Source organism: Semicossyphus pulcher, unplaced genomic scaffold, assembly GCF_022749685.1.
Source record: "Semicossyphus pulcher isolate SPU_LCO1_2020_fin unplaced genomic scaffold, fSemPul1.0.p SCAF_7, whole genome shotgun sequence".
NCBI lineage: Eukaryota > Metazoa > Chordata > Actinopteri > Labriformes > Labridae > Semicossyphus > Semicossyphus pulcher.
Window position 1 is genome coordinate 32220866 of NW_027211748.1, and position 15001 is coordinate 32235866.

Here is a 15001-nt window from a genome sequence, read left to right on the forward strand (position 1 = left end):
TTTCTAATCAGAGCGTAACCAGAGGGACAATAAACATCTTGAATCTTGAATTATACCTTTAATCTAATTATAGTTACATTTGTTCTTATTATCTAAGCTCCTCCACAAACCTCTGTGTGCCTCCTCCTGGTGTAAAAGTACCCCTGGTTGTGAATCAGTGCATTATGGGATATGTAGGCAGTCTGAACATGTTGGATTATGTTTGTTGTTGGACTCAGTGAGGTCATTATCTACACAAAAACATCATCTAAAGGATTTTAAATATAAAAATAAATTTAATGTGTCCAGGACAGAAATACATGCGACACCAGCACTTTGGCAAAACCGGGTTAAACTGACCCACAGTCTAGATGTTACCACAGGAGAAACCCTGCTGAGTGACCCGGGGCAGGTTCACCCAGCCCTGAGTCAATGTGTCACCTCTGTACAGCACCTCACTGTTACCTCACATAACCTCATTTTATCAGGAGGGGTTTTATTTTGAAGGTCCCAGCCGGAAGCAGTGCGTGTGAGTCTCCTGATCCTGACAGCAGTGTGTTGTGTTGCACAGGACTCTCGGGTCCGTCTCCACGGGCGATCACACAAACATGTCTCCGCTGCTGGTGCTCCTGCTTGGCCTCCTCTCCCTGATCCTGTGCGTGCTCCGCCGGAGGAGGAGGTGAGTACACCCGCTCGACAAGAACCGGAGTACTGCGAGAACTACCGAGCAGGATTAGAGTACAAGTAGTGCAGTATTATCCGCTACATGTAGGTACAGTGTCACAGTAAAAGTTCTTCATGCCTCTTGGAGCTGCTTTTCTAAAATATGTAACTTTTTAAATGCACTTCTGAATGGACAGAGAGGTGAGTTATGGGTTACTGAAGGGCTGAGACACAGCTTGGCATTAAAGGGTAGTTCTGGTGTTTTAAACCTGGGCTCTACTTTACATATGTTGGGTCTAAATCATAAACACAAAAAGTTTAGAATGTCTCCAGTGGATATTTTCTGCGGGTCGTCTGAAACAGGCTGTAATGTAATCCTTTGGGAAAATGCGCCACAAAACAGGCATCTTTGTTTACGGCCACCAGACTCCTTTGACAAAAACAGTGATTTTAGCTCACAGGACACAGGAGCTGCTGGGACCTGATCCAACAACATATTTGTGTAACCCACATTAACACAAACAGATTTTTACAGAGGCAGGGCAGCAGCTCCTGTTCTCTGTGAGCTAAAATCAGTGTTTTTCTGAATGGAGTCTGGTGTGTGTGCAGAGAGCGATGTAACATCTGTGTGTGGTTAAAACAATCATCTTCCTCTGTAACAAAAAGGTCTATCTCTGTAGGGATCCTTTCTGTCATGTTGTCACACACTTAGAATAACAAGCTGAGCCTGTCAGTGGAAACAACAAGAACTTTTAGTGGACGACCTTTGACCCATCAAGGATTATGTTGCAGCCATTACAGCCTGTTTCACTGCTGCAGGTAGACCTATCACACATTTAGACCCCAACTAAATGTCAGCAGAGAGAGTCTGAAAAGAACCCGTTTGTTTGAGTACAAAGTATTTTAACTTTCATTTTGATGGTCTGTGGACCCGCTGAGGGTCCTGACCCCCACGCTGGGACCCTGAGAACCTCGGAGAACAGTTTCAGTTTAGTGTGGGGGAGTTTCCTGAATTCAGATGAGCCGAACGTCTCAGACTCCTGCTGGGATTTTCCGTTCTTAATGTGGACCAGCTGTTGTCAAACACACGACTGTTTCTGACTCTGTTCCTCTTTTGTTCTTTGGATTTGAAATGTTTTCTGCAGTCAGTGGAGCTCGTCCAGTTTATGTGCAGTGTATGATGAGCCACAGCAGGAGAGAGAGCAGTGTGTGTTTGTCTCTCTGACTGTGTAATAATCATCAGCTCTCGTTTATCCTGAGTTGTTCGTCTGGTCCCTGCTCTGATTCTCTCAGTGCTCACTGTATGCTACCTGCTCCACAGCAGACAGACACAGGTAGGGAGCAGCAGGAGAACATAGGGGAGCATTTAGAGACAGGTATTTATATCAGAGAGACAATATTATACCAGATGCTTGAGGATCATTTAAAACAGGCACTCAAACGCTCCATAAAACATGAGAAGGTCTCTTTAACTCTGAACATGAAGACCTGAAGCTTCAGTACGGGGTGAGAACACGTCCGTCAGCTGTATCAGAAGCATCACCTGCGTCTTTCTCTCAGCACAAGCTGAACCGAACCTTCACTCGAGCTGATGGCTCAGTTCATCCATCAGTCAGAGAGTTAACCAGCGACTCCTGAGAACTCTTGAACCGTCACTCTTTAAGCACACAGGAGAGGCAGTGTGACGGTTCAGCTCAAAGCTCCGTGATGATGCTCTGAGGAGGTCTGAGTCTGTGTCGCCTCGTGATGAGCAGCCTGGTGATGTTTCATAAACCAAATTCATGATATATTAATAATAATAATCAGCAGACTGATGGATAATGAGAGTAATCAGAGCTCAGGTCAGTGAGCTGCTGTGGAAACACATTGGGAGGAAAAGCGTGTCCTGGGGTTTCTCCCTCTCTGTGTTTAAAGAGCAGCCCGAGGCTGCGCTCACATGTCCCATCTTGTTACCTGGATTTCTTACCTGAGAAGGAGAACATTAAATGTTCCTCTGACGCAACGTTCCACCTTCAGCTCTCGTGTTACCACGTTACACTCTGCTGCTCGTGTTGCTGTAAGATGAGGAACCAATGAAAGGACCCGGTCAACACGTTCTCAATCCTCTTGTTCTCCTGTAAACTGATCCAGACACAAAGCTCGTTCAGACACAGCCGGATGTTTCAGACAGAGCCGGTGGAATGTCTCCAAACAACACAGAGGTGCTTCATTAGTTTTATTAACCCTGGAATCGTCTGCTCGGTGTTACACTCTGAACCCTAACCCTAAAGTCTCTTTAAAATGAAACCCATGACAATGATGATAAAAGGAAGCTAAGGGTGCTAACAGGTGACAGGAAGTGTCAGGACGAGTCTGTGTGCTGGAGCTCATGGTGCAGGAGGAACGTCCACAGGCAGGAAAGAGTTAATTTCCCTCCTGACCAGCAGAGTCAGAGCGGGAGGAGGGAGTGTCTGCTTCACACTGTTCAAAGTCCCCCATGAATCATGGTGTGCACACACACACACACACACACACACACACACACATGTATAATCATGTGTAGATAGGAACAATAACAAAGCTGTGAGTCAGTGTTTCTCTCTGTGTGTGCTGCAGGAGGGAAGGCGAGCCTCCGCTCATCACCGGATGGATTCCTTACATCGGGAAAGCTCTGGAGTTTGGAAGAGATGCCAACAGGTTTCTTGACAAACATAAGAGGAAGTTTGGAGATATTTTCACAGTGCAGATGGCAGGTGGGTATTCAAACTCCCTATCAGGAGCCAGTTAGGCTAGTTAGTGAGCTAGTTAGGTCAAACTGAACCACACTTGTACACAGTTAAAGGGTCATTCTGCTCATTTTAGACCACAAAAGTGTCTACACAAAGTGTGTGAATGTCTCCAGGAGGTGTGTTCAGCCTGCAGCAGTGAAACAGGCTGTAATGGCTGCAACATAATCACTGAAGTCACACATGAACACAAACTAAGTCAAAGACGGAGGCAGCAGCTCCTGTGTCCTGTGAGCTAAAATCCCTGTTTTTCTGAATGGAGTCTGGTGTGTGTGCAGAGAGCGATGTAACGTCTGTGTGTGGTTAAAACAATCATCTTCCTCTGTAACAAAAAGGTCTATCTCTGTAGGGATCCTTTCTGTCATGTTGTCACACACTTAGAATAACAACCTGAGCCTGTCAGTGGAAACAACAAGAACTTTTACTTTGAAAGGGCAAATTTACCCAAAGGATCCTCTAGCCCTTTTCACGCTGCCAGTTCAAGGCGGGATTATTACGCTTCTGTTACGTTCTGTCTTCTATGTGGAACACACGGAAGCTGAATGTGGGCCGAAGTTCTCTGAGCGGCATCCGAGGTAGTAACAGAGGGCGAAACAGCGTCCCATGTAAACAGCGGAGCCAGCACGGCGGAACAGCGCCATGTGTGTGTTTGAGCACGCGCTGTTTGTTTACACCTCGTGCACGTTTTGTTTCCGGTGAACGCTGTAAAAACACACAGCGGGGCGGCTTCACGCCGGCGTTGGTTGGTCCGATGTAGAATGACAAAGGCTGCATGGCGGCAGAGCTTCGTTACGGCGCTGAGGCGGGACCACAGAGTGAAAAGAGCTCCTGTTGCAGACGTTACAGCCTTTGTCACGGCTGCAGGCTGAAACAATCTACTGGAGACATTCAAAAGCTTTAGTGTGTATTAGTCATGACATTCTGTAAAACTAGGACCAAGGTTTAAAGCACAGTTGGAGCCCTCTAATCCATGATCACGTCTTTGCACAGCTGACTCAGCCTGGCTGCAGACTGGATGGTGACACACCGCTGAGAAGAACTCTGCACTTAACCAGAACTCTGTGAGAAAGCTCAAAGGTTCAAAGTGTTCATTGATTAAAACATGTCAGAGCTCCTCCCAACAATCCAAAACACAGGAAGTAAATATCTCCAAAATAAAACTACAGATAAAACCAAATCAAACTTTGTCAGCTGTCAAAGTACGTCTGTAAGATGTCCACAGTCTCAGGTGAGGTCTCTGCGAGCTCTGCGTGTCCTCTGCGGGTATAAAAACATGCAGCACATCAACTTCCTGCTGTGATCGTGATTCTGACGAGGTCACATCAGGTGTTTAATTTGTGCAGGAAATGCTGGAGTCTGATGTATTATGATACAAGTATTATGATAATGACGTCACCTCTCCCTGCAGGTAAATACATGACCTTCGTCATGAACCCGCTGCTCTTTCCAAACATCATCAAACATGGCCGCCAGCTCGACTTCCACGAGTTCTCCAACAAGGTGGCGCCAAAGACCTTCGGCTACCAGCCCACCAACAGCGTGAAGTTCCCCCGCCTGCAGGAGAAGATCGGCCGCTCCTTCCAGCTCCTCCAGGGAGACAACCTCACCCTCCTGACAGAGAGCATGATGGGAAATCTCATGCTGTTGTTCCGTCAGGACCACCTGGGGGAGAGGCCTGGGGAGGAGGGCGGCTGGAGGAGCGGCAGCATGTACAAGTTCTGTAACTCCGTCATGTTCGAGGCCACCTTACTCACCTTGTACGGCCAGCCGGTGGCGGCGCGGAGGCACAACGGGATGGGCGTTCTGCTGGAGGACTTTCTCAGGTTCGACTCCATGTTTCCTCTGCTCATGGCTCAGATCCCCATCTGGCTGCTGGGACGGACCAACTCCGTCCGCAAGAAGCTGATCAACTACTTCCTGCCGCACAGGATGTCATGCTGGTCCCACACCTCCCAGTTCATCCAGAGACGCTCGGAGCTGTTCGAGCAGTACGAGGCGATGAGGGACGTTGACAAAGCAGGTACACAGGTTTGACTCCGCCTCCGAGAATCTGTAATATATGTTCACCACCTGTCAACTGTTGTGGTCCTCGTACCTGGACGGCAGGTAGATCATTTGCTCTTCTGAACATGTCAGGTGAGCGCCTCGGATCTGCTCAGCTTCTCTGGTCTGGTAACTGGAACTTCTCCCTTGAAGTGCCCCCTCCAGACAGTTTCACGCCCCGTGATCACCCCCCCCCCCAGCCCCTTGCCCACTTTGAGCATTTGTCAGAATTGTGCAGTGGGCGGAGTTATGGTCAGACCTGTGGGTGCAGTTACACTTTCATGTAAAGCAAAGTTAGATTCTTCAGCAGAAGTGTCAGTGATTGAACTTCCAGCACGTGTTGCAGAGTAAAGTTATTGTCTTCTGAGACTCAGGTGAGACTACAGGTCAGGTGAGACTACAGGTGACGTGAGACTACAGGTCAGGTGAGACTACAGGTGACGTGAGACTACAGGTCAGGTGAGACTACAGGTGACGTGAGACTACAAGTCAGGTGAGACTACAGGTGAGGTGTGGGGGAGGTTTACTTCAGGTTTAACAAAGCTTAGGAGACCAAAAGCATTTTAGATGATGCACAATCGCAAAGATGGTCAAACCAAACTCTATTAAAAAAACAGGCATTTTAAAGTAGTGTTCTTGTCGTGTTGCAGCTCAGCACACTGAGCACTGCTCAGCCTGAAGGAGCTGGAAGCAGCAGGAGAGGTCATCAGACACAGCTCAGGAGGAGGAGGGGGGTTAACCAGCTGTGATGTTGTGAACACAGACAGGATGGAGTTTGGTTCTGATGAAGGATCTCGCTTGTCTTCAGTTTCAGTGTCGCCTCCTTAGTCGAGGCTTCAGGAACAAATCGTCTTTATTAAGATGATGTTTTGGTGTTTCCTCTGAGCTCTGACTGGACCCCCCCCCCTCCTACTTTCAGCTCATCACTTTGCCATCCTCTGGGCGTCTGTGGGGAACACCATCCCGGCCTGCTTCTGGTCCATGTTCTACCTGGTGAGTCACCCTGAGGCCCTGGAGGTCGTCCGTCAGGAGATCCACGACGTCCTGCAGCTCAGCGGCGTCGAGATCAGCACCGACAAAGACGTGACGCTGAGCAGAGAGCAGCTGGAGAAGCTTCTGCATCTGGGTACGACGGTTTGATCTGTAAATATGTTCAGGGTCATGTGATAGGATTGACTTCCTGCTTTAAAAGCTCAATGATGACAGACCCTGATCTTCGTCCACAGACAGCGCCATCAACGAGAGCCTCCGTCTGTCCTCGGCCTCAATGAACATCCGTGTAGTTCAGGAGGACTTCAGTCTGCGGCTGGACGGCGAGCGCTCGGTGGTCGTCAGGAAAGGTGACTTCATCGCCCTCTACCCTCAGAGCATGCACATGGACCCCGAGATCTATGACGAGCCACAGGTACGACCGTCTGCTGATCGATCACTCATCAATAATGACAATGACAACACGATTAGCACCTCCAATTTAAAGCTGAAGCTCCTCCTTGAATTCAGTGTTTGACTGAAGTCCAGGTGTTGTGGCTTGAGGGGATGCTTCTTATCAGATTGTTGTATATTGATCACATTGTGAAGAAATATCACAAGTAGGACAGCACACACCTGATGTCTGTGTAAAGTGTCTTTTGTTTTGATTTGGTGCTATAAAGATAAAAGTTGATTGCTTGATTGATTGAAGTCCATGAGCCAATCAGGAGCTTGTGGGCGGGACGAGCACACTAAGCACTACTGAGCATGTCCGGTTGTCTTTGAATTTGTCCTCAGTGTTTTTTATCCATTTAATTTCTCAGTTCTTTGGTGTTGTAACTAAATTACTGATAATCTGTGGATGTTTAACAGCCTGAACAGTTTGGACAGTTCACCAAACCCTCCGTCACAGAGTGACACTGAAGATGCCGCTATGGGAGTGGTCTCAAACATGAGGAAGATACAAGAGGCAGCGAGACGTTGTGGTTATGAAATGTTTTCGTCAGTGTGCCGGCTCTTGTAACAGGTCGTGGCAGGTTGTGATTTTCATTGTGGTTTCTGACCCGTCAGACGTTCCAGCTCGACCGCTACCTCCAGGACAACAGAGAGAAGACGGACTTCTACAAGGACGGTCAGAAGCTGAAGTATTACCTGATGCCGTTCGGCTCCGGCTCCTCCATGTGTCCCGGCCGATACTTCGCCGTCAACGAGATCAAACAGTTCCTGTGTCTGCTGCTGCTCTACTTCGACCTGCAGCTGGAGGAAGGTCAGACCAGAGCCAGGCTGGACTCCAGCAGAGCTGGGCTGGGCATCCTGCTGCCCACCGAGGACGTCCGCTTCCGCTACAGGCTGAGAGCAGCCTGACCGAGGCTCCAGTCAGACGAGGCCTAAAGGGAGAAATACATTTTTATAATAACAAAGGAGAACATGAGAACAGTGTGAAAGAGGTCCGACATCTCATCCCGACTCAACATGACCTGATGGGAATCGACCTGATGTGATGAAACCTGACTCGACTCGACCTGACTCGACTTGACTCGATCTGACTCGACTCGACCTGACTCGACCTGACTCGACTCGACTCGACCTGACTCGACTCGACCTGACCTGACTCGACCTGACTCAACTCCACCTGACTCGACTCCACCTGATTCCACCTGACTCGCCTCGACTCCACCTGACTCGACTCCACCTGACTCGACTCCACTCGACCTGACTCGCCTCGACTCCACCTGACTCGCCTCGACTCCACCTGACTCGACTCCACTCGACCTGACTCGCCTCGACTCCACCTGACTCGACTCCACTCGACCTGACTCGCCTCGACTCCACCTGACTCGACTCCACTCGACCTGACTCGACTCCACTCGACCTGACTCGACTCTAGCTGATGGTCACGGTGTAACAAACGCATTAGGAGCCTCAGCAGAACAATAACAGTCATTAAAACACTAATTATTATAATTACTTTGTGAATGTTTTGGAGACTCGTGCACTCGTGTGATTTGAACTGTAAAACCAGGAGGTCTGGTCTCCAGCTGTGGATCCCTGTGAGTGTAGGATCCTTCGTCCCATCACGGTGGTTTGACAGGTGGTATCTGTGTCGGAGTCGCTCCATATTTACTGTATAATGCAGCTTGTTAGATTATATTGACCCCCTCTAACTGAGTTTAGCCTTTTACACTGTAAAACTACCTTTGTCTCATGTGAATGTCAGATTATTCTGAGGTGTAATTACGTGACGTGACACCGAGCACTGTTAAAGGCCTTTAAAGAGAAGCAGTGCTGAATGAGCCCGGCACTATACTGAACTCTGCAGTCACTGAAAGTACAGATATAACCATGTTTAATGCTTCTTAATCAGCTGTGATGCTTTTATAGTGTTGCACTACTGCTGTTGATACTAATGTTAAAGGAACAGTCCAACATCTCAGTAAACCCTCTTCTTGTCTGTGTGCTCCACAGTCACATGTTTGAGATGGATATAATAAAGATTCAGGACATATTTAGCCTAGCTTAGCACAAAGACTGGAAGCAGAGGGAAGATGCTAGCCTGGTTCCATCAAAAGAGAAACCATCCACCTTCCAAGAATTTGTTAGCAATTGATCTTGTGCGAGCCAAAAGTGTACAAACAAAAACTTCACACTGCTAGCTTTCTACAAGGACTTAATCAAGTGGTGTAGCCCCAGTGTTAGCTTTAAAGTTAGCATAACAAGTTAGCACATTAGGTCATAACTAGTTAGCTTAAAGTGCAAACTGCATCCTCTGTCTCTAGGTCAGCTATAGCACTCAGCAGATAACTATCTTATACAAAATAACTAATAGAAATGTTACGGTGTTAGCAAAAGCTAGCTTTAGAACTCCACCTCCCAGCAGGTGTAGGAAAAGAACTGTAAAAGGAGACATTGTGGTGTTAGCAGTTAGCATTAGAGCTATTTTGTGACTAGCGGTGTCTTAGTGGGATTGGACTGACTAGCTGGTTAGCTAACAAGATACAATAATATACAATGAAATCAAGTTTCATTATTCACCAGCTGCTCCAAGATGGCTGACAGGAGGGTTTCCTAAAACATGGGACTGTTCCTTTAGTGTCGCTGCCGTGAACAGTGTGAGTGAAACAGTTTAAATGTTGAGGGAATCAGACGGCAGCTGTAAAAAATAATACAGAGACGATAAAATGTTGATATTTTTGCAGTAATTTTTTAAACATTTGTATTTTTTTAAGATTTTTTAATGTGAGTTGATTTGTGATGAACTGTTTCTCTGTCAGTCATGAATAATAAACACTTTTGTACTCTGACATGAAGTCGTCCGCGCTCTGAGATGGAAGAAGACTGATGTAGAACATGCAGAGATCTGACCTATAACTTCTCTGTCATTGAATCAGTCTCATTTTTACAGGCTGATGATGTTCTTTGTTACTGAATGTCACTTTGATGCTCTGATGGTTTAGTGGTGACAGTCTGAACATTGAAATAAGAGACTGGACATGATCAGAAAATAAATAGTCATTGTTTTAGGCTTACGGACATCACCATACATTTTATTTACTCTGTTTTCCCGTGAGTAATTTCAGTTGTTTTCTGGAGATTCGACCTATTTATCTCGTTATCTCGAGATATCAAAGCTGGTTTCCTCGTGATAACGGGATCATTTTCTGTCGATGTAGAAAACAGAACAACAGGCTGCTCACTGTGATATCACAGAGCAGGACATACCATGCTGCCATCGACCACACTGATGAGGTAAGTTAAGCCTGTTTCTCTGTTTGTTAAGTGCTTTTAGAGTTATGACCATCTGACGTTACGGTGGTGCAGCGCTGTTATCTCAAGATAACTAGATAAATAAGTCGAGATCTCCAGACAACAATAGAAATTACTCATTATCACAGGAAATAAGATATATGGACGCATGTCCGCTGAGGGTTTCCGTACTTGAGAGCACATTTCCTTGAAAAAACAAATAAGGTTCTGTTGGACAAAGTCAACGTTTTTAATGAATGCATAATGTGGATCACACAGTCTATCACAGTCTATCACACAGTCTATCACAGTCTATCACAGTCTATCACAGTCTATCACAGTCTGTCACAGTCTATCACAGTCTATCACACAGTCTATCACAGTCTATCACACAGTCTATCACAGTCTATCACAGTCTATCACACAGTCTATCACAGTCTATCACACAGTCTATCACAGTCTATCACAGTCTGTCACAGTCTATCACACAGTCTATCTCACAGTCTATCACACAGTCTATCTCACAGTCTGTCACACAGTCTGTCACAGTCTATCACAGTCTGTCACACATTCTATCACACAGTCTGTCACACAGTCTGTCACAGTCTATCACACAGTCTGTCACACAGTCATTCACACAGTCTGTCACAGTCTATCACACAGTCTATCACACAGTCTGTCACACAGTCTGTCACAGTCTATCACAGTCTATCACACAGTCTATCTCACAGTCTATCACAGTCTATCACACAGTCTATCTCACAGTCACAGTCTATCACACAGTCTATCACAGTCTATCACACAGTCTATCACAGTCTATCACACAGTCTGTCACAGTCTATCACACAGTCTATCACAGTCTGTCACAGTCTATCACACAGTCTATCACACAGTCTATCACAGTCTGTCACAGTCTATCACACAGTCTATCATAGTCTATCACAGTCTATCACACAGTCTATCACAGTCTGTCACAGTCTATCACAGTCTATCACAGTCTATCACACAGTCTATCACAGTCTATCACACAGTCTGTCACAGTCTGTCACACAGTCTGTCACACAGTCTGTCACAGTCTATCACACAGTCTATCACACAGTCTGTCACAGTCTATCTCACAGTCTATCACACAGTCTATCACACAGTCTGTCACGGTCTGTCACAGTCTATCACACAGTCTATCACACAGTCTATCACACAGTCTGTCACAGTCTGTCACAGTCTATCACACAGTCTATCACACAGTCTATCACACAGTCTGTCACAGTCTATCACACAGTCTATCACAGTCTGTCACACAGTCTGTCACAGTCTATCACACAGTCTGTCACACAGTCTGTCACAGTCTATCACACAGTCTATCACACAGTCTATCACACAGTCTATCACACAGTCTATCACAGTCTATCACACAGTCTATCACACAGTCTGTCACAGTCTGTCACAGTCTATCACACAGTCTATCACACAGTCTATCACACAGTCTGTCACAGTCTATCACACAGTCTATCACAGTCTGTCACACAGTCTGTCACAGTCTATCACACAGTCTGTCACACAGTCTGTCACAGTCTATCACACAGTCTGTCACAGTCTATCACACAGTCTATCACACAGTCTGTCACAGTCTATCACACAGTCTATCACACAGTCTGTCACAGTCTATCTCACAGTCTATCACACAGTCTGTCACAGTCTATCACACAGTCTATCACACGGTCTGTCACAGTCTATCACACAGTCTATCACACAGTCTGTCACAGTCTATCTCACAGTCTATCACACAGTCTGTCACAGTCTATCACACAGTCTATCACACAGTCTGTCACAGTCTGTCACAGTCTATCTCACAGTCTATCACACAGTCTATCACACAGTCTATCACAGTCTATCACACAGTCTATCACAGTCTGTCACACAGTCTGTCACAGTCTATCACACAGTCTATCACAGTCTTTCACAGTCTATCACACAGTCTATCACACAGTCTGTCACAGTCTATCACACAGTCTATCACACAGTCTATCACAGTCTTTCACAGTCTATCACACAGTCTATCACAGTCTATCACACAGTCTATCTCACAGTCTATCACAGTCTATCACACAGTCTATCTCACAGTCTATCACACAGTCTGTCACAGTCTATCACACAGTCTATCACAATCTGTCACAGTCTATCACACAGTCTATCACACAGTCTGTCACAGTCTATCACACAGTCTATCACACAGTCTATCACAGTCTATCACACAGTCTATCACAATCTGTCACAGTCTATCACACAGTCTATCACACAGTCTGTCACAGTCTATCACACAGTCTATCACAGTCTGTCACAGTCTATCACACAGTCTATCACAGTCTATCACAGTCTGTCACACAGTCTGTCACAGTCTATCACAGTCTATCACAGTCTATCACACAGTCTATCACAGTCTATCACACAGTCTGTCACAGTCTGTCACACAGTCTGTCACACAGTCTGTCACAGTCTATCACACAGTCTATCACACAGTCTGTCACAGTCTATCTCACAGTCTATCACACAGTCTATCACACAGTCTATCACACAGTCTGTCACAGTCTATCACACAGTCTATCACACAGTCTATCACACAGTCTATCACAGTCTATCACACAGTCTATCACACAGTCTGTCACAGTCTGTCACAGTCTATCACACAGTCTATCACACAGTCTGTCACAGTCTGTCACAGTCTATCTCACAGTCTATCACACAGTCTGTCACAGTCTGTCACAGTCTATCTCACAGTCTATCACACAGTCTGTCACAGTCTGTCACAGTCTATCACACAGTCTATCACACAGTCTATCACACAGTCTATCTCACAGTTTATCACACAGTCTATCACAGTCTGTCACACAGTCTGTCACAGTCTATCACACAGTCTATCACACAGTCTGTCACAAAGTCAGTCACAGTCTATCACACAGTCTATCACAGTCTGTCACACAGTCTGTCAGTCTATCACACAGTCTGTCACACAGTCTGTCACACAGTCTATCACACAGTCTATCACAGTCTGTCACAGTCTATCACACAGTCTGTCACAGTCTATCACACAGTCTGTCACAGTCTATCACAGTCTATCACACAGTCTGTCACACAGTCTATCACAGTCTATCACACAGTCTGTCACAGTCTATCACAGTCTGTCACAGTCTATCACACAGTCTGTCACAGTCTATCACAGTCTATCACACAGTCTGTCACACAGTCTATCACAGTCTATCACACAGTCTGTCACAGTCTATCACAGTCTATCACACAGTCTGTCACACAGTCTATCACAGTCTATCACACAGTCTGTCACACAGTCTATCACAGTCTATCCTAAAAGAACATAAGTCAGTAAGACGAATATAAGACAAGAGATAAAAAGAGGATAAACATCTGTTTCACTTAAAAAGCAAACATTATCTTATCTTCCACTTGAACATGCCCTTTACAGAGCTGTCAGTGAATGCACCTCTTTGAAAATGATTCAGGGCTGTTTTTCATGAATAATGTGAACTGTCTTTTAAATGTTAATTATACATTCACAGGAACAACATCATAAATAAAGTGTGTTCTCTCAGGTTAAAGGACAGGTTTAACAATATTCTGTCGAGAAACAGAAAAGTTCTCAAAGTTATTTACAGTCTGACGTCGGCTGGTTGATCCTTTGCTTACTGAGTGCTCTCTGATATTCATTCTACAGTGTATGATAATCATACCATGATTACACGTGACGTCCCAGTGCTCAGGTAGTGATGGGGTTTATAAAGTAGTGCTGACAACAGTTAGAATGATGACATCTGCTGGACAAATGGAGTATTACATCTGCTGGAAGCTTTAAAACAAACTCCTGTTTACTTTGATATTATACAAAGATTGAAGAACTCATATTTGATAGACTTTTAGACCACAACACAAAACAGTACATCATATTTACAGACGGGTTACATTGAATTATAAGTGTTAGGATTGTGAGTGTTTTAAGAAGGAAATATCTGACCGGATGTTTACGTTAAAAGTTCTTGTTGTTTCCACTGACAGGCTCAGATTGTTATTCTAAGTGTCTGGACTGGAACGCCCCTGAGGTCGGATTTCCGACTCGGAAAGTCGGAGGAACCTCACCAACCCCGACCTCATAATCAAAGGTGGCTGCTCCGTGCATCAGCAGTAAATGTAAGCTATAGTATTAACTGTTTATTATCACTTGTGTCTTGTGTCTCATTAAATCAGTCGTACTCACAGTACTGTCCAGTTTCTATTAGTGGACATGCTGTGGACCTCAGATTAGTTTTTTCTGTGTTCTGAGAGAGCAAGCACAACAACTGTTTGACTGGAGGGGTCCATATCTTGGTTTTCCGACTGACTGTACTGAAACACGGTCAACTCAGGTGTGATGTCATTCCCAGTTCCAAATTCTGACTTCCGAGGTGAATGGAACACACCATTATTCAATGATACAGATGCGAGGAGGGGAGTACCAGAGTAAAGCGAGACGACAGAGAGAGAGGAAAGCAGAGAGATACGTTTTCCAAAGTTCAGTTTTTATATAAAAAGAAAACAAGAAGGAAGAGGTATAATACAGCTGAGGCTTTGCAGTTAATATTTGACGGGATGTGGACGAAAAATCCGACAACTCTGCGCCCGATAAGGAAAAGTCCTGGCAGGGAAAAAAACAGCCAAAGACACTGCCCAAAAGAACAGTAGGAGCTCGAAGCTTCAAATCACTTCTAGAACAATCCTAACACGAGTTTTTGTCATATCGTTTGCTGTGGGGCGACGCCTGCGAGCTAGTTCAGGCAGACAACTCGAGCTGCACT

At 45.6% G+C, this 15001-nt stretch overlaps 1 protein-coding gene across 1 annotated transcript; it reads left to right on the forward strand.

Annotated features, from left to right (window-relative positions):
• The first annotated feature begins 586 nt into the window (after nt 1–586).
• On the forward strand, nt 587–8226 carry cyp7b1 (cytochrome P450, family 7, subfamily B, polypeptide 1). Its single transcript, XM_069684715.1, has 6 exons — nt 587–658; nt 3238–3374; nt 4816–5427; nt 6370–6576; nt 6677–6855; nt 7491–8226. The coding sequence occupies exons 1-6, from the start codon at nt 588–590 to the stop codon at nt 7782–7784; spliced, it is 1500 nt and encodes a 499-aa protein (XP_069540816.1). The 5' UTR covers nt 587; the 3' UTR covers nt 7785–8226.
• The last annotated feature ends 6775 nt before the right edge of the window (nt 8227–15001 follow it).

Bases quoted from the DNA above. Each gene is read 5' to 3' on its own strand.
- cyp7b1 (XM_069684715.1), top strand. From the start codon at position 588: ATGTCTCCGCTGCTGGTGCTCCTGCTTGGCCTCCTCTCCCTGATCCTG. The intron at 659-3,237 runs GTGAGTACACCC...TGTGTGCTGCAG, and splicing joins GTGCTCCGCCGGAGGAGGAG to GAGGGAAGGCGAGCCTCCGC. The intron at 6,856-7,490 runs GTACGACCGTCT...CTGACCCGTCAG, and splicing joins AGATCTATGACGAGCCACAG to ACGTTCCAGCTCGACCGCTA.